This window comes from Poecilia latipinna, unplaced genomic scaffold (assembly GCF_001443285.1).
Source record: "Poecilia latipinna isolate Pla-1442-1.1 unplaced genomic scaffold, P_latipinna-1.0 Scaffold94, whole genome shotgun sequence".
Taxonomy (NCBI): domain Eukaryota; kingdom Metazoa; phylum Chordata; class Actinopteri; order Cyprinodontiformes; family Poeciliidae; genus Poecilia; species Poecilia latipinna.
Genome location: NW_015112710.1, coordinates 312 through 23835, shown reverse-complemented (window position 1 = coordinate 23835; position 23524 = coordinate 312). Strand labels below are relative to the sequence as shown.

Genomic DNA, 23524 nt, shown 5'->3' with positions numbered 1-23524 from the left:
CGCTTTGCATGAGCGTAGGCCTATCGATCAGCCCCACAATTCACCAGGAGGGGGGAGAGCTGCAACTAAGCAGCAGAAAATAGCTTCACTAATCATTTTTTTTTTCTTTTGCAAAGGTTTAGCATTTGTGTTCCTCTTAATTGTTAGTGTCTGATCAAGGTTTGCAGAACTGTTTCGTCTGGCTTCACATTTCAGTGCAAACTGTTTTTGTTTTCAGGGAGTTTATTTGCTTCCACCTTCTGCATCAATTTAGACATTTGGTTTCGAAAAGGTATTTGTCTTTCAGACCCAGTTATCGAATTAAAATCCAAATAAATTTTGTCTAAAGCGAGGCTGAATTATTTAGAAGGCTGCAGTAGCCACAACATATATCCCAACCACAGTAAGCAGACCACCTATTGGGTCTTGTAAAGTAAAAAAAAAAAAAAAAGTTTCCTGAGTTAGCATTTTGTCAAAGTATTGATGTTAGTGTTAGCAATGAAGAAAATGAACAAGAAATCTCTTTTTCTGTAGTAATGTCCCATTTATTTGTTTGCTTTCCATCAGTGTCTTTACTGGCAAATATTTGATGTAAATTTTAGGACATCATGTTAATATTGTTTGTACGGTATAACAGAGTAATATGTCCAGTGGTTTGAGCATTGCATCCCGTTTCAAACACAGATTAGATTTTATGTGATAGAACATATAAATACATAATTATTTAGTGGATCTGAAAAGCGTGGACATAGAAAGGTCCTAGTTCGGATATGAAATTATATTTTGAGCTTTGAACTCTCATTAAGTTCTAAGCTCTCTAATTTTGTTTAATCCAAAAATAGAGCAATTAGAGCTACTGCAAACCCACAAATACATTCTCATCCACCTCACAAGCTGGGAAAGGACACAGTTTCACATTTTCAGTTTCACATTCTCAGTTTCATATATTTCCGGAAAATGTATTGCTTGCCTTAGATTTCAATCTTACATCACAGTCATACATTACCAGAAGTTGTAGTAACCTACCCATATTTAGCATTTCCTGTTATCAGAGAGCTTGCAGGCAAACACACAGCACCATTTTCCAGCACGTGTTTTGAGAAAGTCTGCAGCCTGAGGGTATAGACAGGTCGACTCCTGGTGAAACAAAGCAAAGAAGCAGCAGACAGGCACATGAGAAGTTTTACATCTGCGCCTGTGACCCCGGACCCTCCCCCTCTACGAACATTAAGACTTAGATTTTACTTTAATGCATACATTAAAAAAATAGGTTCAGTAATTGTACATGTTTTATATGTTTTTCTCTTTCTCACAGGTTTAAAAACACTTTTTCATTGCTTTGATTGTGACCCAAAAGTTTCTTCTTTTGTTCTCTCTATTTAGACAAAAATATAAGGCAAGAAATATAAACTTGTTTTTCTTTAGAACTCAATAAAAATCATACTGCTGTCATAAATAACATTAATGCATTTTTATGCAGTATAAAACCTTTGTCAATATTTTTATTTTTAATGAAATAATTTAGATGAATTGACCTAAGCAACAAATAAACACCTGTTAAATTAGTTTAAATGTTGAAGTGCATTTTGCACATAAAATATTTATATTATGTACTTTTACTCTTCATAGCAAAAGAAAATCCAGTAGCCAAGCTGCTGAGCAGACAGGCTGCTATTAGCGTTCTGTTATTCTGAAACATTGTCGCTTAAACGTGCTGCTTCCCTTTGCATCAGGAAGGAAAGCAATTTCAAACAGCCAAATGAGTCCTTCTCCTATAAGCTGTACCCTTATTTCAGCCAGCTGACCAGCAGCACATAGCAGCAGTTTGCTACTCCGTTCACTCTTTAACTTCCTGTGGTATTTATGCTAGGTTTTTAAATTGTAGGAACGATTCTTGCCTTCTGAAATCCACACTTTGTCTTATTGAAGGCAGTCCAATGCTAAAACCTCAGATCAAAATGTGGTAAAATGTTACATCATTTATATGTAAAGTGTTTCCCTGGAGATTTCTTTCTATCTTTTTATTGGTTTTCTTTTGGAATAGTTGCGTGTCACAATTTTTCTTCTGTGAAATCGCCCGTCTGTGCCAGCAAACACAGTCTGTCATTGCACAGCGTTTGTTCCCATAACATACCTGGCCAGCCTCTCCACTAGGCACAACTCCAGGCTGTTCAGTCACGAGTTCCCGTCCTGTGCTATTCCTCCCACTCACATCCTCCAGGCACCGCTTGGAACATGCACAGGAAGCTGACTCAGGAGTTTTTAAGGGATTAAAAACATAGGGACAGTTCTTTACATTTCCACTTAGAAGCTGCATGCTAGGACTTTTTTTTAATTTTTTTTTTATGAAAGGTGAAGTTGGGTAATCATTTCGGGTTCTCAGAATCAGCTTGCAAAATGTAAAAAGATATGAGTGAAAACAGAAGCAATTTGGAAAGAAAGGGTAGAAAACATGATGCAAAAAACTTGGTGTTTGTTCTTGCATAACCAGGCACAAATGGGGTTATGTAATTACCGTTAGGCTAAAACCAGGTAAAATACTGAACTGGGGAAAACTCAGTAAGATTAGTAAGAAGTTAACAAAGTCCCCTGTTGCTGCTGTCTTCCATTCATGCTCATTCTGCTCCGCTGAGCAGGCGATGAGCCAACAGGCGGTTGGTTATGTAACAACTGCCTGACTGCATTTACTCCATGAGTGAAGGAAGCTCTGTGACAGACAGCTGAGCAGCAGCGTTTCCTGCTGCCCTCCTGAGTTTTCCTCAAAGATTTTGCCTCTATTGTAAACAAAGTTTCACCATGACCCATGACTCTTCTTTTTTTTTTTTTGTCGCCGTCATCCTAATGTATTTTTTTTCTCTCTTGCATACAGTGATGTGTTTTTCTGTGTTTTTCTAACACAGCATGGAAGCAGTTCACTTCCAAGACGTGCATGAAAATCAACGTGGAAGGACATGAAAAATGTATTTTTAGTGTTGTGTGATAACAAGTTAGTAGAAAATGATTTTAGTTCAGCAGATTCTTTTTTTGTTTGTTTCTTAATTACGTCAAAGCTTTAGTAATGTGTAAAACAAACGTCATAGTTTAACCATGAAATATTTTTCTGACAGTGTGAGAAGTTTCAGTCATGCAAAATGAGAACTTGGTTCCCAAAAGACACAAATCCTGCCAACAAAAAGAAAATCTGTGTGCTTTTCCTTTAATTAAGGAATGAAAGGTTTGCTAATGTTTGCTAATGTGTCTTTTATCTGTTGTTTTTTATTTTTTTTCTGCAGATATGCTTTCTGGTGTCAGCTTTCCGTGGTCCAGTATTTTCAGATGACAGCTGTGCTACTCTGGCGCTATTCTGCCACTATTTCCATCTGAGTCAGTTTTTCTGGATGCTCATACAGGTAAAACATAAATACAACATCCTCAAAGCTGAACAAAATAAATGAAATGCTGAGAATTTTGTCACAGAGTACACATGTGTAAATAACTGAATAGAGTCATTTACACATATGTAAGCCACATGTGTTATTGGTGGAGTGTTATGTGATTAACTCCAGAAGCATCTGAGGGGAACAGACTAAAGCAACAGTGCAACACTGGTTCACTGCAATGTCGACGTACAGAACCTGCTTAATGTTTTTTTCATGCCTGCTTGTTCACAGACTGTGACTTTGGAAGCTTTCATAAATGAAACCAACATGAAATGAGCCGTGACTGACCAACAGGTTTTTAGACACACATGGTTCTCATTAATATGGCAACAGAGCTGATATAGATCTGTGTTACAAGCCAACGCTTAGCCCAGACAGGGCTTGGTTCAAGTATGAGGAGAAGTGTTGCATGGCAACAATTACTTTAGACTTTGAGTGTTTTGTTTTTTGTTTTTTTTTCAGCAGCCTAGAAGCGTCTCCGGTCATATCTGTACTGTCAGCAAATGCACTGGCTGAGAAGCCCTGCAGACACTTGCTTTCATTAACATGTAATGCTAAAACCCAATTGTCCTCTTTATCAGTCCCGGTTAGCGCACACCGCTCATTTCCCCACCCACCTATTAGGTTGTTGCTTTCAGATAAGTGACTGAAATGAGTGAGCACCATCAACAAATGTTACACCCGAAAAAGTCTTGGATCAATAACAGCAGACTGTGTGTATGTGGGGATCTGCATGTCCAGCATCAGTTCAGAAGAACGCACCTCTTGGCACGATGACAGAAATTAAATCTGTGTCCACAAATGCAGTTTCGAGACTGCAGAGGCGTTAGGAGAGGCTCTCGGGTTACTGCAAATGTTCATAGTGTTTCATAACAACACAAGTATTTCAGCTGCAGAGAGAAGCCCTGCAGGCTCACCTATAGTAAGTGTTTTTCATTTCTCAGCGTGCCAGTTTGAAAGTCAAACAAGTACCTGAGGTACTAGTTTTACAGCTTTGTACACAATGCCTGTGAGTACGTTATCAGCAGGTGAACATATTTGATCATAACAATGGGCAAGAGGTTCATTCAGTTCATTTAGTACCTTCCAAAAGTATTCATAATGTTATTATGTTTTTTTTTTTTTTACATTTTAAAATGCTTCAAACGACATCAGATGGGAGAACTCATGGTAACTCTGGAGGAGCTGCACAGATCCACAGCTCAGCTACTGATGAGACAACATCAACATTTTGGTCTCCATTCACGATATGTGTGGTGGAACATGGTGGTGGCAGGAATTTAATGTTCAACCAATTTGGTACCTTCATTATTTAAGTGGATTTCAGTGGAAACCTTTCAAGAACAATTAGAATACACTTCGTAGTTCCCCTTAAACTTTGATGTACTCTTAGTGGAAACCCGATCAGCTCTGATGATAATCTGGTGTTTCATTCTCCACCACTGGATATTTAGATTTAAACTGCAAGATAACTCCGTATTCTCAGTTCAGTCTGGTCTTGAGCGTCCACAGGTAAACTGATCTCAGTCAGTCAGCCTTCTGATCTGCATCCCAAGCCAGTTTGCCTGGCAACACAATCCTTTGCATCAACAGTCGGTGAGTGATGCAGCCACTGCAGTGGCAACAACTCAGCACAAAGTTACCTGTAATCCTCTCTCTCTCCACGCTGCTCACAGCCAAGGAACATAAAGCTTTTGGCTCTGAATGACTCCGCTCTCCTGTGTCATTACACTGCAGTCAGATTGTTACACAACCTTTCTATCTGCCTTGTGTTTATTCTGAGAGGTTTTACGCCTGTTTTGTTAGTGATCATACAATATGGTGGAGAGAGCATTATCAGTTACTTTAAGAATTAGATCTCGCTGTCGTTTGTTGCATCACGTTTCCCTGAGCGCAAATCTCATATCTGAGGGTTTGCAATCAGATCCTCACCAGTCATTTATAGCTGTTTGTGTATTATATAAGCCTGAAGTCAAATTAATCTCGGCTCTCTGTTCTCGCCCATCTGGACCAAAAGCTGCTGAAGTCTTCCTGCAGGTAGAAGGCACTGTGTCTGCTTTGCAACACAGGTGTTCAGAAAGTCTGCTTATGTAACGGTGCAAGGCTTAGCGTGTCAGACGGATTAGACGGTAAAACCCAGCTAAATTATAAAGCAAACACAGCTATTTTGGCTGTGATGCAAGCTATCACTTTCTATCTACTCACAAGCAGAACATCCAGGAAAATCCTTGAGAAATCATTCATCATTTTCTGATCTGTTAAGGTTGTATTTATTTATTTTTTCTTTTTTTTTGTTGCTACTTTAGGATTTTTTTTTATTCACAATCATTTGTGCTTGTACTTTGGTATTTCTTTCCAGTAAATTGTCTGTTTCCCTGAACTGTTTTCTCAGGCTGTGAACTTCTGGCAAGTGCTGGTGATGAATGATGAGCACACAGAGCGGCGCTACCTGCTCTACTTCCTCCTAGGCTGGGGACTTCCTGCCCTGGTCATCATCGTCCTGGTTATTGTTTTGCTCGGTGGCTTTGGGTGGACCATTCATGCTGCGTATGGACTGGTGCATGGAGATGTGTAAGTTTGAAAATGTATTGAAATGCATGCATAGTACCACTCAGAATGAATGTAAAAATGCATGTTGGACTTTCAGTAATGCATTTTAGCTCCTTCTTTTGTTGAAGTTGTTTGTTTTTTGATCACAAAACGACTTCAGGGAATTTTACACCCGTCATTTGGAGCCAACTGTGGGTTTCAGGATATTTGACCGCTCTTATCAGTACAGCTCATTTTCATTCTTCAGTTTCTCACAGTCAACCTGACCTTGAAGGTCCAGAAATTTTCTGAATTAAAAAACAAAAACTTCTTGAAGTTGTTTTATTATCAATCCACCCTGAAAGAATAACAATTAGAAAGCTTCCAAAGATCCCAAAGGAATCTGATTTCCATTGTCATTGTGCAAGAGAGCAAATGTCTGACTGATGCTAAGGTATTCTTTTGAACCAACATCAGAAAAAATAAATTAATCCTACGCCATGCCTGGTTTTAAAGAGCACACTCAAGTGTCCCTTTTTAGCACTTCTCTGAATCATGAGGGCTGACTGCAGTTTTCTATTTGCTCGGAGGGGAAACTCAGGATCAGTGTGAAAGGAAAACACCTGAGTCAGTGACGTCATATGAGGAGGCCTCTCGTCCAATCAGCTGAATGATTTAGGAAACGAGTCTCAGTGTTTGCATTCATCGCGCCACACAGAAACCTGACTCTTTGGTGGATTTTTTATTTTTTTTTTTCTGAAACCACTTCCTGTCTATTTATAGTTTTAAATAACGGACTAAATCACTTTGTAAAAAAGTTCCTTTGATGGGTGTGTCCGTTTACCTATGGGTCGGTCTTCCTTTTTCATGTGCTGAAAAGGATGGGTTGAGCTCATCGCTGATGAAGCCTGAAACTTTGAATCACATCCTTAAACTAGCCGGTGGTCTGAGGTGGGGCTGTTATCCTTGGGATCGAGTGAGGGAGTGTGTTTCCTGTGGCTGGGTGTGAGACAGTAAGGGCACACATGAGGGATTTTAGGACACAGTGGAGGGTATTCAGTTTCCCCTGGAGAACATACCCTCCTATTTGAAGGAGCCTTTACATTCATTCACCCATCTCTTTTACTCCCGATCAGAGTAAATAGGTTGCCTCTTGTTTCCTCACCAACCCAGCTGTCTCGGTTTCACCCTGTCTGCGTACAAACGAGCCTTAAGCTCTGGTTCTACGTCACAGAGGTGTTTTCAAGGTAATTGTATCTGGGAGGACCAGCAGTTGTTAAGTCTTGGGGAGACACACACGAAGTGAGTGAAACTGATTGTGGATCATGCCGTTTCTTTTACAGCAGCATTGTAATACTGAGGATGTTAACAAGACCTTTGAAACGTTGAAATTAGAGGAGAAACTTCATCCTTAACTCCAAACCCTCCCTAAGTCCCAGAAGGGTGAAAGTACAACAGGCTTCACATAAATCTAACTACAGCTTTAAAAAGAGAAGCGAATACTTTTTTTTTTTTAGGTTACACAGACAATTAAAGAGAAGCTGCATTCAAAATTCCACTAACAGCATTTAATATGCAGAATTAGTTTGAAATTATTTATTGGGTAGCTTCGTTATGACCCGTTTTGACAGGATTGTCCAGTTATCAAAATAACCCTGTACTACTGGATCCTGTATAGACCAATCCATGCCGGGGTTTGTTTAACACTGTTTTCCTCATTATTCTGCAGAATTTTAACATAAAACACTTATATAAAAGTGATTTCGATACTTAACATTAAGGCTGCGAGGGCCCAGGGGCAAAGCACAACCCATGCATGGAGGCCTTAGTCCTCGTGGTGGTGGTCACAGGTTCGATTCCCGTCCTGGCGACATTTACCTCACGTCTTCCCCCGTCTCTGATTACCCTGTTTCCTGTCGAACTACTTTCAAATAAAGGCCACTAGAGCCAATAAAACCTTAAAAAAGAATGGAACGTAATTCCCAAATGACTGAACATGTTCTATTTGTCTTGAAATGAATGATTCATCTACCCAGTCATAAAATTTCCTCATCACTTAATGCTCCAGTGAACTGTTAGTAGTAAGTGACAGATTGGGAGTAACAGCAGCCGATTCCCGAAGTGGGTGGGCAAATAAAATCACTGAGGGTGCAAAGGTCGCCAACAGAGTTTCGAGCTTCGGGTTAATTTAAGAACAGTTTAAATACTCAAGCAGCTGCATCCAAAAGTGCATTGCAATACAAAGCTTTAGATGTAGTTGTGTAAAGCAAGCGACCATAAACTGTGAAGTGGTGGAGATGTGCTCTCTAGAGTGATAAATTATGCGTCTGTCTGATTAGCCCAGGTTGACAGTTGCTAGGCAAACTTCACTTTCCTGACTGCCAAAGACCGAGTATAAAGTTTGAGACAGAGGATATTATGACGTCCAGCTGGCGTGTTGTTGGTCCCTCAGCTCCAGAGAAAGGAACGCTGATCACATTCCAGACATTTTAGATGTTTCTTTTGTGTCTAAGGAGTGAATATGTGGGAAAAGTTTGGGTTTAGCCCCTACAGTTCTAACATGGAAGAGCACTAGCGCACAAAGGCCTAAACCTAAAAAAAACACCTTTTGGGATGAATTAGAGCAAATTGTAAGTCAGTTTTTTTTGTGCAGTATCAGCATTTGACTTTGCCAGTGTTATCTGTGAAGAAAGGTCAAATTGACCATAACCACAGTCTTACATCTTGCAGAAAGCCATTCTAGAAGACTTGAAGCTGTTTTAGCTGCAAATGGGGTTAAATGTTGTATCAAAACCGTTTTATTAAGAATGGAGTGTAATTTCCAAATATGCACAAAGGCAAGTGTTTCAATATGGTGGCAATCTTTAAACCCAGCCCTTTTTTTTTTTTTTTCCGCCTTCGGAAGAAACTAATTGAAGTCTGATCAGGTTGGGTCAAACTGGGTCAAAGTTTATAACACAACGTTTGATGAAAACTACTCAAGATTTCGTCTCACCGTAAATCCAGTATTTGGGTCAAAAGACCCAGTAGTTTTTGCTCAGTATATACTTCTTGGCATTAGAGTTTCTTTAAGTCCTTTTATTGTCTTATTTGTTCAAATTTGAATTACTGTTATAGTCAAGTAAAATGTTACCATATCATGCCAATAATAAATGTACATTTCATAAACTTTGAGCTTGAGCTCAGAGTTCTGTCCATAAGGTCATTGGACTGAGTGATTTATGACCTCATGCTGTCTGGTAAATATGAAAAGAAAATGCACCGAGTGACCCTTACAGCTGGGGAAAGTTTCTTCATCCTCTTTAGGAATCCCTAGAAATGTTATGTTATCTGAGTCTTCGAATACAGCTGGCTCTCCCCCTCATAAAAACAAGCAGCACTGACACCCATTTCCTATGAAAGCTGAATTGGTGGGAGGATATGACACACATATTTATTTGGCATACCTCCTTATATTTTGGCTAGCACAGCTCTAATTAGTTTACAGCACCAGCTCAATCCTATCAGTAACTCTTTGCTCCCACCAAACGAGTTTGTGTTGTTAAAAAAGTACAAAAGTCACGTGAGCATTCAGCTCTGCTCAATTCTCATATGGGCATGAAGGATTTTTCAGAGGAAAAGGTTTAAAATGACAAACATGCATGTACAAGAGAAAGATTATGGCAAAACACCAGCTGAAATAAAACCTTGCCCCATATAGATAAATTATTTCAATTTATCCTCAATCATCGCTTTTCTAGAGAGCTTTCAGTACATACATGGTTTTTTTGGTGATTTTCGTCCAAGTCTTAAATAAGGAGAACAAGTGACCTTGTTGTTTATCCGCTTGCAGCACTGGGGTGGCCTTGTTGCTCAGCAGAGTTAATAATGAACATGTTTTGCTTTCACTGCTGTTGAACAATAATCCTTTAAGTCTTAGGAAGGCTCAGAAGTCTCACTGAGAAAATCCTGTTCATGAAATATGAAGAAAAGTTTCAAAAATAGACACAGTGAGAAACAGACTAAGAGCTAAAAACACCCGGCTCTACAAAAAAAACCATGTGATGTGTGATTTCCAGACCTCCACGCTGAACACACGCTAATGTGTTTGTTCTTTCTTTTAAAAGAAATACACAGCGTAAAACACAGTTTCTAACATGTTTCCGTATTTCTTCTCCAGATGCTTCATCCCAAACATCTATGCAGCTCTGTGCACGGCGGTTTTGGTGCCTCTCATCTGCTTGGTTGCAGTGCTGGTTATATTTATCCACGCCTACCAGGTAACTGAGCAGTGGAAGGCCTACGATGACATGTATCGTGGAAGGACAAACAGCACAGGTAACCAATGTAATCGTTTCAGTGTTGTTTTTTTTTACTTGTTTCCAAATATGTGAAGAGACACACATCCATCCCCTGTTTACATAGGCAAACTGAGCGACGCAAAAACTGTTATCCCCCTTGAAGTTTTCCACATTTTGTCACTCTAAAACCACAGTGTAAACTCGGGGTGGGTTATGTCTTAGACAATAAAAAAAATATTTAATTATAGACCTTCTGAAAGATTTTTATTGATTTTAGGTCTGACTTTTCTGGACTTTTTCGTTCTAAAATATGAAAATACTTTTCTCTAAACTCATTTCCATCTAATGTCAACAAAAGTCAGAATGTATAGATATTTGATTTGTACTTTCTAAGATTAAATAAAATTTTACGGATTTTCACTTTAAGATAATTAAGTACTATACAAATAACTGACTTCATTTGACTGAGGTCAAGAAGGACACAGACAAAATAAAACTGTCTGGCTTTATGTTTAAGGCTGTTTTCATACTGGGATGACTCTTTCTCCCAACTTACCCCACTTGTATTCAGAAACATAAACAGAAAAAAACCCCACTGAAAGTCATGTTGTTGTGAGTGAAACAATGCAACTTGTATTTATTCAGCCATCACATCTATTTGGCTAAGGATACCACTTGAAATCCCTTTTAACTACAAGTGGTAAATGCTCTTACTATAATAACGTACCAAGATGTGTGCAAACACTCTTGAACTTCTGCACGATTAAGTTGTGTTGTCTGGATAGAAATAACTCTCAGCAGAAGTGGGAGAGGAGTGAATCAGAGCTATTCACTCAGTGCAGTCAGTCATTTTGCCCACTCATGAAGATCCAACCCAAACATCTTCAGTCTCTCATCATTCAGGTTGTTATCACTGACAATCAGCAGGCTGTTTAGCTGCTTTGTGCTCAGTCACGGCCCTTCAGTGACAAACCAAACGTGACTTAATGCATTTTGCTCTGTACACTTTTTTTCCCCCTAAAACTGAAGGAACAAGGTGATCAAATGAAAGGAGAGTAGATGGCTGCAAATGCTTTGCAGTAAAGTTCTCATTTTGTACTATGGACGCTACACTCACCACCGTACCTTTAAATTGTATTTATGTTAGTTGAAGGCACAAAAACTTGGCAGCACTGACTGATCAAAGTTTAGAGGAATTAACCGTGTTGACTCTGCCTTCCTGTTATCTGGAAGACTCTGCCTTCCAGATAACAGACTCTGTTGAGTCTGTTATCTGGAAACATAATGACTCAACGGAACCCTGTTTGCACACAGAAACCATCCGTAAAGCTTCCACACTAAATATAGCGTTTTCAATTTCATTTTGATTTATTGGAGCCTCGTGCAATGAAATCTGTGGTGTCCACAGACTCTCTCACAAATGTCCAAAGTCCAAAACAAATTTTAAAAATAACCAACAAGATCTGGGAACATCTATTCATCCCTTGTTCGTTGCTTCCTATCGTTGCTTCATCACCAGCGGCTCACAGCACAAACAGCAAAGCCTGCACTTAGGTTAACCTGAGGGCAGTCATGTTTTTGGATTGTGGCACAAAGGTAGACTCCCTGAAGATAACCGGCAGAACATGCAAACTCCATGCTGAAACACCCCAGGCTGAGGGTCACATCTGCACAAACATATTTAGCTCATTGGGGACACTGACAGATTCCCAACCTCCGATATGAAGCAGCCTTGAAACTACTAATTTGAATTTATTCCTCTATCGAACATAGCTGAAGGTTCTTTCTGTTATCATCTATCAGTAGTTAGTGTTAAATGAGAGACTCTTTATCGCTCGCGCACATTCACTTCAAGTTCAACCTTGACGTTTCCAATTAGCTGTCAAATTCGTAGGACTCTTGTTGCTTATACTGAGGTCACAATTTTCAAACTCCTCACTGCAGGAAACAGCCGGTGTGATAAGTCGAGGTCTAATCTTTCTACTGGCGCAGGAGTGTGAGAAGCCCACATGTTAAACTCACAGGACTATGTGAAATATAGCAGGACTGCTGACGTCAGCAGGATCGGGTCAGCGTCTGCCTGAGCACGCTGCGTACCACTTGTGAACACGTACCTACCAGAGAATGACTGGAACTCTCCCGCTGTGCCCGACGCAGTGCTGGGCAATGAAAAGGAAGCAAACTGAACTTGAAATTAGGGATATCAAAATGTCATCTGAGAACCCTTATCGCAGCCCAGCTCAGCCCACGAGGAGTGTTTATGAGACTTGATGTTCTTCCTGATACAGGCTTTTTACAGCACCAGTTGCTCCATGAACACACGCTGCTCAGGCATTGATTGGCCAGAGCAGGAATCAACAAATGCATGTGATGGACAAGGTTTTATTGCAAAGTGTTTTATTGTTTACAGCGTACTTTACCTTGTGAACATTAGCAACAAACAGAAACTTGAATTTATTTCACCAGGATTTTATGAGAGACTATCACAGAAGTGTGAAGTGAAGGCTTTTTGTTTTGTAAAAAAAAAAGAGAAAAAAACAGTGTTGGTAATTTTTGATGTAGCCATCATTTCTTTGTCGAATCACCTCAACATTATGCTGCCGTCGCCGTGTTTCACCTGTGTTCTGGGTCATGTGGAGAGTCATGTTTCCACCATATACAGCATTTGGCATTTCGGGCAAAAAGTCAAGTCTAGGTTTTATCTAACCAGAGCGCTCCCTCCCATGTGTTTACCCCACTTGGGGAATTGATTCAAGGGTTATGAATAGTTTTGAAAGTCCCTATACCCTTGGTCATAGTCTGTCCAGTTAATTTATCAGCCACCCAGGCCTATGTTTACAGTTCGAAACTCTTACATCATTTTTTTTCTCTTAATCTCTTAATGCTGATGCTGCAGATGTTGTATTGTTATCTTATCACCACGTCCTCTTTGCAGCTCACTGTTGCTACAGCTGCTGACCTGTTTGAGTCGCCGCTGAAAGTTTTCTTAAGTATTTTCTGGTTTGTCTTTTCAAGCCAAGACACTGAGCTAATATACAAACTGTAAGCTGAAAGTTGTGGAGAAGAGTAGCTCCCTCATCCAAACAGACAAATGAAACAAACCTTCACAGGAAGATGCACATATTCAGTTTCATCTTGTGCTCATATACTTTTTTTTTTGTTGTTGTTGTTTTTTGTTTTTCTCTGTCTTGGTAATATCCAGTCAAACTGCCAGTCAGCATTTTGCAGTCGGTCTCCATTTGGCTCTGGGAACCTGCTCTTACTGTGGGAGCTCTGTCTCGTCCAGAGAGTGGAATGTGCTTACACGGTTGGAAAAATCAAACTGGTTAGAGAGGAGAAGCAGACAGATGTGCTTGAGTGGAAGAAAGAGAGCGAATGAGATAGGAACAGTATGTGCTGCTGGAAGCAGCATAAATACCTAAAGAGCCAGCTGTCTTCAAGCTGTCTTCTAATACTGTTCTGATAAGAAATAAGACCACAGAAACGTCATAAACAATGATCAGTGTTTCGGGAGGAAGGCTTAAGGGAAATATGTCTCCAATGAAGGCAGCAGGCGGGATTTAGGAATAAGTCTGAGAAAAGAAGCAGACACTGCAGCAGAGTGGAAACGACAAAACCAAGGAAGTGGCGCCTAAGTGAGGGCTTTTTGTGCAAACCTGGGCTCCGTGTTTCCATCCTACTTGTGAAGTGAAGTGGACTCTGCTGGACACTGTGTCCTACATAGCAGCAAGCTACAGCTAACCTGAGTCAGCATAGTAGTTTTATATAAGGTCACCCCACAGGATTCAAAGATGAGTTTAGAACCAGATTTTTCTTTTTTTTTTTTTTTTTATTCTCGCTTTTCTTTGACAAGGTAAGATGAATTAAAGTCTCATCAAATGTGCCCCATATACTCATGACAGATGCAGTGCCTTGAAAAAGCATGCATACCCTCCAAACATGGAAAAGGTAAACATAGTTTTATTTTGCATACAAACATCTGAAAAGTGAGTTGAGCGTGGACTGAGGCTCCCAAAGTAAGTGTTTTTGCAAAACCTCTTTCTTTATTGTTGTGTCTCTGCAAGCTTTGCACACCTACGGAGAGAAGTGCCAAAAATGCACAGACGTCTATGGATGTGCTGTGACATAATGTATGAACATTCAAGGGTATGAATACTTTTTCAAGTTGCAGCACTTCCATGTGGATTAGATATGAAAACTGCTAGGGGCAGATCGGGAGGATAATCACTTCTAGTGTATTTTTATTTTTTTTTTTTTTCATTTTACTAAACTGACAGATGTGTCTCGGTCCAAAAGCTGCTACTAACAATGTTTCCTAATAAGGCAATCAGACTTGGGTAGAGCTTAGGTTCACTCTGTCTGCTCGGCCTCTCTGGGGATTTTATCTGGAACGTTCCTGTTATGAATCAAAAAGCGTTATTAATACAAGATGTAGATTAAGTGTACATGTCCTCTCCTTAACAACTGAATTAATCTTTATCGTCTTGATAGTGGCAGACTGCTTTAAAGCATCAAAATAAGACCCATGTTTCTAAAAAAAAAAAAAAAAGTAGCTTTGAGAGAAACCTTTTCAGAAACAGGTTGAACTTCTAGTTTCATTTAATCTTAGAAACACAGGAAAACCTTCCAGGCAGACAGAACTTTTGCGTTTGCTTGCTAATATGCAGACAGGAAGTCTTTGAGCCATGTGGTCGCATGTTTGCTCTTACTGCGCATACTGTATTTCACACGTGCGTGGGCTTTCTGGGTGCTGTTTGGAAGCAGGGAGGAAGTGTCGCGCCTTTTACATTTATAGGTCATCTGTTAACAGAACCTGTTGAAGCAGGCGAGTTGAAGGGTTTTCAGTCAGGCTACTTACGTCACATCCACTCTATTGAGGTCTGCGGCCTTGATGTACCTGCAGTTGAATTTGCATCAGGATCTAAAAAATAGACATGTCTTAATAATCAAAACCATTTTACAGAACACCAGTATATCCACTTCTCTTTCCCTCAGCCATATTAGTGATGACATGAGGCTCAACACATGAGTACAGCAGCAGAGCCTAAACGTGTGAGCGTAGAGGCAGGTCTTTGTGTGGTGGGGGTCATTCAAGGTCACTCGCTGCATGTCTGCTTCAGTGTTTGAGGCTTTAGTCTGGATCCACATGGTTTATCTGCTTTATGCCACATCTTTTTCACTTGAATTTCAAATCTGCATTGGCACATTGAAATTTGAAGTCCTGCATAGCTTTTCAAATATCTGCATGTGTATGATGCGTTATATCATCAGATGACTTTTACACAAGGCCGAAACGTAGAAGACTGAGAACTCGGGTAAAACTCTCCAATCAGTATCACTCTCTGATGAATGGATTTCACAAGGAAAATGTACCCACTTGTTATTTGAGAGTATTTAAAGATTAGTTGTTGGAGTTAGAAAACTGCAGCGTTGATGTTAGCTACTTCATAGACACATTTCTGATGTTTAGTGCAGGTTTATCAATGAAGAAGACAATATGAGCAGGCTGGAATTGTTCAAATCCGAGTCGGATAATTGATGTTATTTGTCACTCTGTAAGATAAATGTCCCACCAAGTGTACATTAAAAAGTAAGGCTGGGCTCATCCATACAATGACTGAGACCATGGCATCCAGCCAAAAAGCAGCTCAGGTGGACATTACGGTCTCTATAAGACAAAGAGACACATGTGGTGCGCTAAGTTTTTGGCTGTAGTTGTTTTTAACAGATGATGTTTTAAAGTCTTATTCCGTTTTTTTTTTTTCTTTTGTGCTCCAGAGGTGCCGCTGGTCCTTTACTTGTTTCTGCTCATCTCGCTGGTCTGGTTGTGGGCGGGACTCCACATGGGCTACAGATACCTGTGGCTCCTCATCCTCTACGTCATCTTTAACTGCCTGCTGGTAAGACCGCTTGCTCCTTTCATTGTTTGCCGACCCGTTGATTGCTGATTACAAAAACCACCCGCTGGCAGCCTGCTATCATGAATGTTTGTGCCAACAGTTGTGCTTCCCACAATCTGAAAGCAATGCACTCGATGTGAAGAGGGGACAAAGCTAACCAATAGAATTGTGTTGCCGCATTCTGCTCTACCTAAAATCTGTGTCTTTTTTTTCATTTTCTGGATTTGATCCTACACTGATGCCCAGCCTCAGAGAGCTGGGGGATGCCTCAGGAGAACGGTGGAAATCAGGACTGTATGGTGTCATATCTTCATATCTGTCCAGACTTTACTCCGATTCTGTTCTTCAGAAGATTAAACCAGGAGAGCAATGAAAGACTGCTGTCACTTAAACCTAAAACTGAACGGTGGAGGGGCAAAAACCTCCCCTAGGAAGCATCTGCAGATGTGACACCAGGTTTAGCAGCAATGTGGTAGGAAATAAAAACCTGTTTGGTGAAAACTAATAGTACAGTAGCATCATGATTCCATTCACAGCAATATGGAGTTCCCCTAAATTGCTGTGATCTAGCTATTTATTGTCAACTTTTATGTGAGTGTATGTGCAAGCCAGAGTGGGTAGTAATACTATTTTTTAAATGTGTTTTTAAATACTACTTTTTAGCTTGTCTTGAGCACATATCTCACATTGGTTCTAGTGTCAGTAGTAGGTTTTTTAAAATATTTGTCTGCCAAAGCTTCTAGGCCACTTTTTAGCCGTAAAGTGCACAGTCACAGGTCTGTGGTAACCCACGGTGATATGTGGCGTTCACATGCTAAAGGCAACAGTGTTGACCGAAACGAACTGGCCCTGTTGGCACAGTGACCAGGAAGACGAGATGATGTCAGCGCCAGCAGTCAATGTCGCACTTTGCGATGGTTTGTGAGCTCAGGCAAGTTTTGTTTGGTTCTGTGACCTCATGTGGATGGTTTGATCATCTCACATCACCATGAGCTCATGTATGTATGTGTATGTATTTATGTATGCGTTATTATTAAAAATGAACAGTTATGTGGCAAAAAAAACAGCTAATAAAAAAGTCTTAAAATATTTAATAACCCACTTTGAAATAAAATAATTAACCATAAGAGATATGACATAGCTATAGACTAAATAGTTTGTTTGCTTTCAGGAACATCCAAAATGTCAGCTGCTCTGAGGTCCTAAGGAAAACATTTCCACAGCTGAAGGGTTGTAAAAAGCAAAAGATGCCTTTTTCCCTCCTTTTTCATATCAATATAAGACTTGAGAGAACGAAGGACATACGGGACAAAAACAAATACGATAAGCACCTTAAAATCCACAGTAATACGTGGCATTGATACTGTAGGCGCCATTGCGAAGGTGTTACAATAGAGCACATTAATTTCAGTCCTGAAGTGGACAGGTATGAAATACAGAGACTTTAAAATGAATCTGATTCATCTGACTTACAAAGAAGCTGGGAAGCTGGGATTCTTCCTAAAAGAATAGAGTAGGTTTCTGCTTCCTCAGAAACCTATTCTGAGAAAAAGCAGAAACCTATTCTATAAATGTAAAAATGTTGTACTCGCAGGATAAAATGTGATGCCCTTCTGGTTTTTGATTGATGGATTCAACAGTTCTCCATGAGATGCTTAAAGGTTTCGACGGTTTCGTAACGTAACCCTGCTCTAAACGTCTCCACAGCTTCATCCCTGGCCTGTCTGCTGCGCTTGACTAAAGCCACCAGAAGCTTCTTCATTTTCCACCTTCACTCTTCCTGCCACTGAGAGCCTGATGCACTCAGGGACACTGTAGCACAAAATTGCAAGGAGGATAATGTAATTTAAAGGGTTCGTCGCAGTTTAAATAGATTCCCTTTAGATTCAGATTGCCCTTCTCTTCAGGCGGGTCAACCTCTAGCGTCAAGATGTGGGCAACGTCTCTCTTCTGTAAAAGAAAATAAAAACATATACTCGCTGTAGCTGAAGATTGATTTTCAGCAAAAGTGCAGCTTCAAAGCGCTGGGCCTCTGAAGTTTGACGCAGGAACAAACAAGGATTCATAAAAGCAAGAAGAGGTGAAAAGCCCCAAAGCTAAACCGTGTGACTGAAGATATTGATTAAAAGGAAAGTAAGCGTGGGACTTTGTTGAGATGCTGCTGAATTGAGGGGAAAAAAAGGCTCTAATCTGTATTTTGTGGCTTTTGAATGTATGTTTATTCTCAGGAGATACCCTAATTCATGCAGCTGTAGGTGGGGGGCACTGGTAAAGCTTGTGACAGTGGGAGATTTTACAGACTGAAAGAGAAAAAAAAATGTAGGTACAAAATTAGACTATGGTGGTAAAGACTGATGTTTGTTTACATCAAAAACTCTGGACACAATGAGCAAGTACATAATAAATTTCGAATTCACGAGAAAGGGTAAGTATATCTCTATCAATTAACGTAAATGATACATCGTCAGACAAGTCTGCTACGTTACCACCGCTCTCTGGCAGCATTATTATTCAACTTTCTGCTTCTAAACTCACAACCTCGTTTTTTTTTTTTTTTTTTTTTCCGGTTTTCGTTTCCATTGTGTGGTTGGAAGTTATTAGAGTGTTGGTCACAGCTGCAAGGTGTTGCAGAGTGGTTCTTGTTTTCTTCATGCCGTGAACTTTCCATTCGAAGAATTTTCCATATTTACTTCATGTAGCTGTAAGGCACACCTCCCTGCTGCTAATTACGGAACATTATTAAACAGTTGCAGATGTTACAGCTGTGCATGCGTGTGTGTGTGTGTGTGTGTGTGTGTGTGTGTGTGTGTGTGTGTGTGTGTGTGTGTATTCGTGCTCCAGAGTATTCAGAGCTCTGCGTTTACTGAATGTCGTAAAAACGAGTACTGGTTGCCAGCTGCACAGTTAACGGTACTGGACTGAGAAGCTAATCGCATTCAACGTTACGCCGAAAATAACTGACCTTTAAATCTAAAGGCTGCACCTTTTCCTTCCTCCTTCCGCCCTGTTTTTCAGCCGTACATCTGCGCTTCACCAGGCTGAATTAGAAGGAGATAATCGAATTTCTATAGCAGCGCCCCTCATTATCTCCTCGTTCTGCCCGTAAACCTTTCCTCGTTATGTCGGCAGCCGTCAAAAATAACAGTAACAGTTTTCATAATGATTTATTACCAATCCGCACTTTTTTTATTTAATCTTTATCTAAGAATAGGATACCTGATATGTGTGTGGAAACTTTTTACACAAAAAAAAAAAAAAAAAATCACTGACGTGTCAGAGCCATGCAAGATTTAAGGGAAGCGATTCTTTTTCTTTTATGATCATGGAAAATGTTTCGTATCCATCATAATCACTTTAAGAGGTCAGGTAGAGTAATGCTGCATCAACAAGTGCAGTAAAGCCGTGTTTGTTTGTTTGTTTGTTTGTTTTGTTTTTATAGTGCCCCTTGAACTTTTGTAAGGTTTCGTCACATTACAAATACAAACTTTATTGCTGTTTTATGAAATAGATACAGAAGGCATTGCATAACTGTGATGTGAATGGAATTTTTTTTTTTTTTAATTTTTTACTAATATAAATCTGGAAAAGAGAATTTGTGTTCAGTCGTCTTTTACTCTAAAACTCTTTTCCATTGCCACCAATTGCCTACTTACTAAGTAAAGTTCGTATCTGTATATTTTAATATCATTTGAAATTTTGGTCTTCTATGAAGGACTCAGAGGTTTGTTTGAGAACAAACAGAGACAGTCAGAGGTTTAAAGCAGTGGTACGTTATAAAACATTGACCAAAGCATTAAGCATCTCATCCTTATCTGCTTGATCCTTATCAGAAAATTAGAAAAAGCTTCAAAACCACCTAAGATCATGACCGTCCAAAAAGAGCTCCACAAATCCACATCTTAGGCGAAAGAATCTGCCAACAACAACTATTAGTTGTGCACTTCTTCAATCTAAAACAAAAGAGTGGAAAAAAAATAAACTCAACTCATCACATGCAACTATTACTGGGAAACAGGCTGGTGCCGGCGCCATGCTGTGGGGAGGCTTGTTGGAGCAGGAGCAGGGAAGTTGGTCAACTCTAATGGGACTGAGAAATTGTGGCTTAAAAACTAATTTATAGAAAACACCCTCTGTTTAATTTAATTGGACTTGAGGTATTTTGAATAGAGGAATGTGCGAAGCTGTTAGAGACATGCCACAGAAGACTTGCAGCTGTAATTGCAGCCAAATGCAGATCTGCAAAGAACTGATTCAAGGGAGTTGAACAGAAAAGGCAGTTATTTGTTTTCAATCCCTTTAAAAACCATGTGTGTTTGTGCAACGTGTCAAATACAAGTTCGTGTTTTTCCACTTTCCTTTCTATAAATAGTTTATACCCATCACGATATTCAGGTCTGATTCTCTTCCCCAGATATTTATGTTCCTATTCCTTATATTTTCCTTCCAACGTAAGGATTCGTAGTTTACGAACATCAAAAAAAGAGCTTTTGCATTTCAATTCATGGGGAAAAGTTATGCAGCAAGTTAAATGAGGAGTTAAAATGAAGTCAAAATTTAATGCAATTTAAAAGGAAATGTAAGGAGGTCGTTTTCACAAGATGTGTGAGAGATAGCACTAATGTGTATATGTAAATTGAGGCTAACGCATATGAGGGTGTGGGTGTGGATCTATATACTTGGACATATGAAAACCCAGATAAAATGGGAAATGAATTAACCTGTTTATTTTTATTTTGGATTGGATTTATTAATGAGGGTCCATCTGAAAACATCGTATGAGTTTTATGTGGTAGGAGTTCGTAAGTTTCTAACTTCTTCCTAATATGAGTCTTCTGCATTCCTTGTTATTGTGCATGATTTTATACTACTATACTATCATGTTCGAAATAAATTTTTAAAAACGCCCTCCGTGCCCTCTGACCTTTTCTCAGCATCGTGCTTCCCATCTCTAAAGTCTCCTCTCACTCAGGGAACACTTGCATAACAGGCCTCTGGTTGTAAAGCCTGATTCTCAGGCTGGCAAGTGCTCTGTGATAATCACCCACATGTAGATAACAAAATGAGCTACCAGACTTAAGGTCACATCTGACACCTTTTGTTTAGCATGTTTGATTTGATGATACAAAAGTGGGTTAATGTCCTTGTTCAGCAGGTATAAAGTATGGAAGAAGTTATGCTAGTTCAGTTGCTTTGCAGGCCACTGAGCACATCTTCTAACACAAAGAGATCCAATCTCCTGTGTTATTCTGATAATTATGTTAAATCAGTGGTTATTTTTATACGCCATGGATTAGCTCTTTTTCTTCTTTTCTTATTATTACTTTAAGTTTGAACTTATAAACCGATGACCTGCGAGATCTTTCATGTGTTTTACATCTGTTTGCTGTTGTGCAGCGTTTCACAGTGTTCCCATAAATGAGCACTTTCCAGTTATGGTTATTGTTTTTTTTCTTTCCTGGTAATATTGACCGCAACTGCCTATGATGTGTTTAATTCTGTGTCTGAGACCTCCGGGGAAGATCTAGCGATGTCGATTACTTTATGGGAGAGTTAATGTTGCAGCTCCAGGCTAACTTTTTGTGCTTGGTTGAACTCAACATTTTTATTTTTTTTTTATTTTTTATTTTTCATGATTTTTCAAGATTTGAGCTTAACCCTCCTGTTGTCCTCGGGACAAAATGACCCGAGAACAACAGGAGGGTTAAGGTGGATCGTTAAAAACCCAGACAAAGCTGTTCACCATGAGAGCCGAAAAGCGTACATTTTAAATTTAAACTTGACATTCTGCGTGTTTGCATGGGTTTCCTGGTTGAAAATGGATCCCGTCTTTGTGCGGCGTGCGTGCTAAGACACATTTACAGTTTGTTTTGGCATGTCGTGACCCTCTCAGCCGTCATTACATCTTGTTGAGTGTTGCGAAATGCCGGGAATACTTGTGGCATTTGGCGTTCTGGTGTTTTGCTGTAATTCCCAGCCCGGTGTTGGTGTCTGAGAAAATGTTGGTCATGACGTGGGAGTGGAGGAAACGCAAATGCCAATGATGTCATGACCCGCGGATGAAGTAACCCTTTAACAGAGTTAGGATAGAAAACCTTCCTCTATGTTTTAGCATATGCAATACAGTTTTCTAATGTTAATTTTCTTCCTTTTTTTTTTTTTTTTTACAGGGCTTGTATGTGTTTGCAGTGTATTTCGTCATGCACAACCAGTTATGTTGGCCGACTAAAGCGAGTTACACTGTGGAGATGAATGGCCACGACCGCCCTGATTCGACCTTTCCAGCCGGGGGACCGACAGCTGTTGGAAGCGACATCAGCAAATCAACCCAGAATCTCATCAGCGCCATGGAAGAGGTAAACAGACCTTCATCTGTCATCCCAAACGGATAACACACACACACGTATGGGCCTCCTTCTTAAAGATGTGTAAACACTATAACTTTACACATTCATTAAAATCACCCTCTAATTTGAATAATTTATCCAGTTTAGGAGAAAGCGCTGGGTTTTTTTTTTGTTTGTTTTTTTTTTCAACAAAATGACTGGTTGGCACTCTTGATTGTTCTGAGCACATGAAACGGGCTCGCTCTTATTCCATTTTTCTTTTAGTTTTAAATTGATCAGATTTTATGGGAACCTCTAATTAAATTTTATTTGCACGAGGTACAAATCTCCACCAACACGGCTATTTATTTTATTTTATTTTTACGTGCTGGCCACTAGACTAGACGAGGACTCGTATTTATTTATTCCAGCGATTTATCGCTGGTGGTGTTTCTCCAGGTTCTTGAAGCTGGACGGCTGCCTCGCCATCACCCCTAGTCCTTAGGGTATGAACAGGAATCTGTTTTTTATAAAAGTGCAGCTTGACAAAGGCTTTACAGTAATTTCACTCTTAATGTAAGAAGACAATTTTGTTTGATTTCTCTTAAGTCTTATTTTGCTTTATTTTCTCTCATGGTTGATTTTCCCATGCCCTCATTGCCGTGGCTCCATTTGGTTATTGTTCGGCTCCACAAACAACGTTTCATACTTCCTTGCTGAAAGCCTCCCTTCCCGTTGCCCCTTGTCTCGCTACAGTCTGTACTCGCTGTAATGTGTGGATGTGTGTCTGTAAGTCTTCCCACATCGGCTCCTCCTCTGACCTTTGTGTCAGACTGGCACATTGCACACGAGCCCGTGTAAAAACACTCCGTTCACACAGGCGTGCAGCACTTCTGTGGCAACTCTTCAGCGACTTTTCCCAAGAGAATACCCTATAAGGAGAGATGGAGCGAGAATCAGGTGGTGGCGGGGGGGGGGACGATGAGACTCCTGGGAACTCTCTCCTCCCTTTTTTCTTTCTCAGAGTCTCTCTCTGCTCACGCAATCGTATTTTATTCATGAGAGCACACACTGGCCTTCTGAGATTTGGCAAC

At 39.9% G+C, this 23524-nt stretch overlaps 1 protein-coding gene and 1 long non-coding RNA gene across 3 annotated transcripts in view; both read left to right on the top strand.

Moving 5' to 3' along the window:
- LOC106941666 (G-protein coupled receptor 98-like) overlaps positions 1-22511 on the top strand; it is a 122763-nt gene extending 100252 nt beyond the window's left edge. For both annotated transcript variants that reach the window (XM_015024764.1, XM_015024755.1), the window contains 5 exons: positions 3252-3368; positions 5791-5969; positions 10087-10244; positions 15986-16107; positions 22275-22511. In XM_015024764.1, coding sequence (XP_014880250.1) covers positions 3252-3368; positions 5791-5969; positions 10087-10244; positions 15986-16107; positions 22275-22496 — 798 coding nt within the window. In that variant the 3' untranslated portion in view covers positions 22497-22511. The remainder of the gene's footprint in view (positions 1-3251; positions 3369-5790; positions 5970-10086; positions 10245-15985; positions 16108-22274) is intronic.
- On the top strand, positions 10609-14061 carry LOC106941678 (uncharacterized). Its single transcript, XR_001423435.1, has 2 exons — positions 10609-11428; positions 11473-14061. It is a non-coding gene; the product is annotated as an uncharacterized LOC106941678 (long non-coding RNA).
- Positions 22512-23524: the final 1013 nt, after the last annotated feature.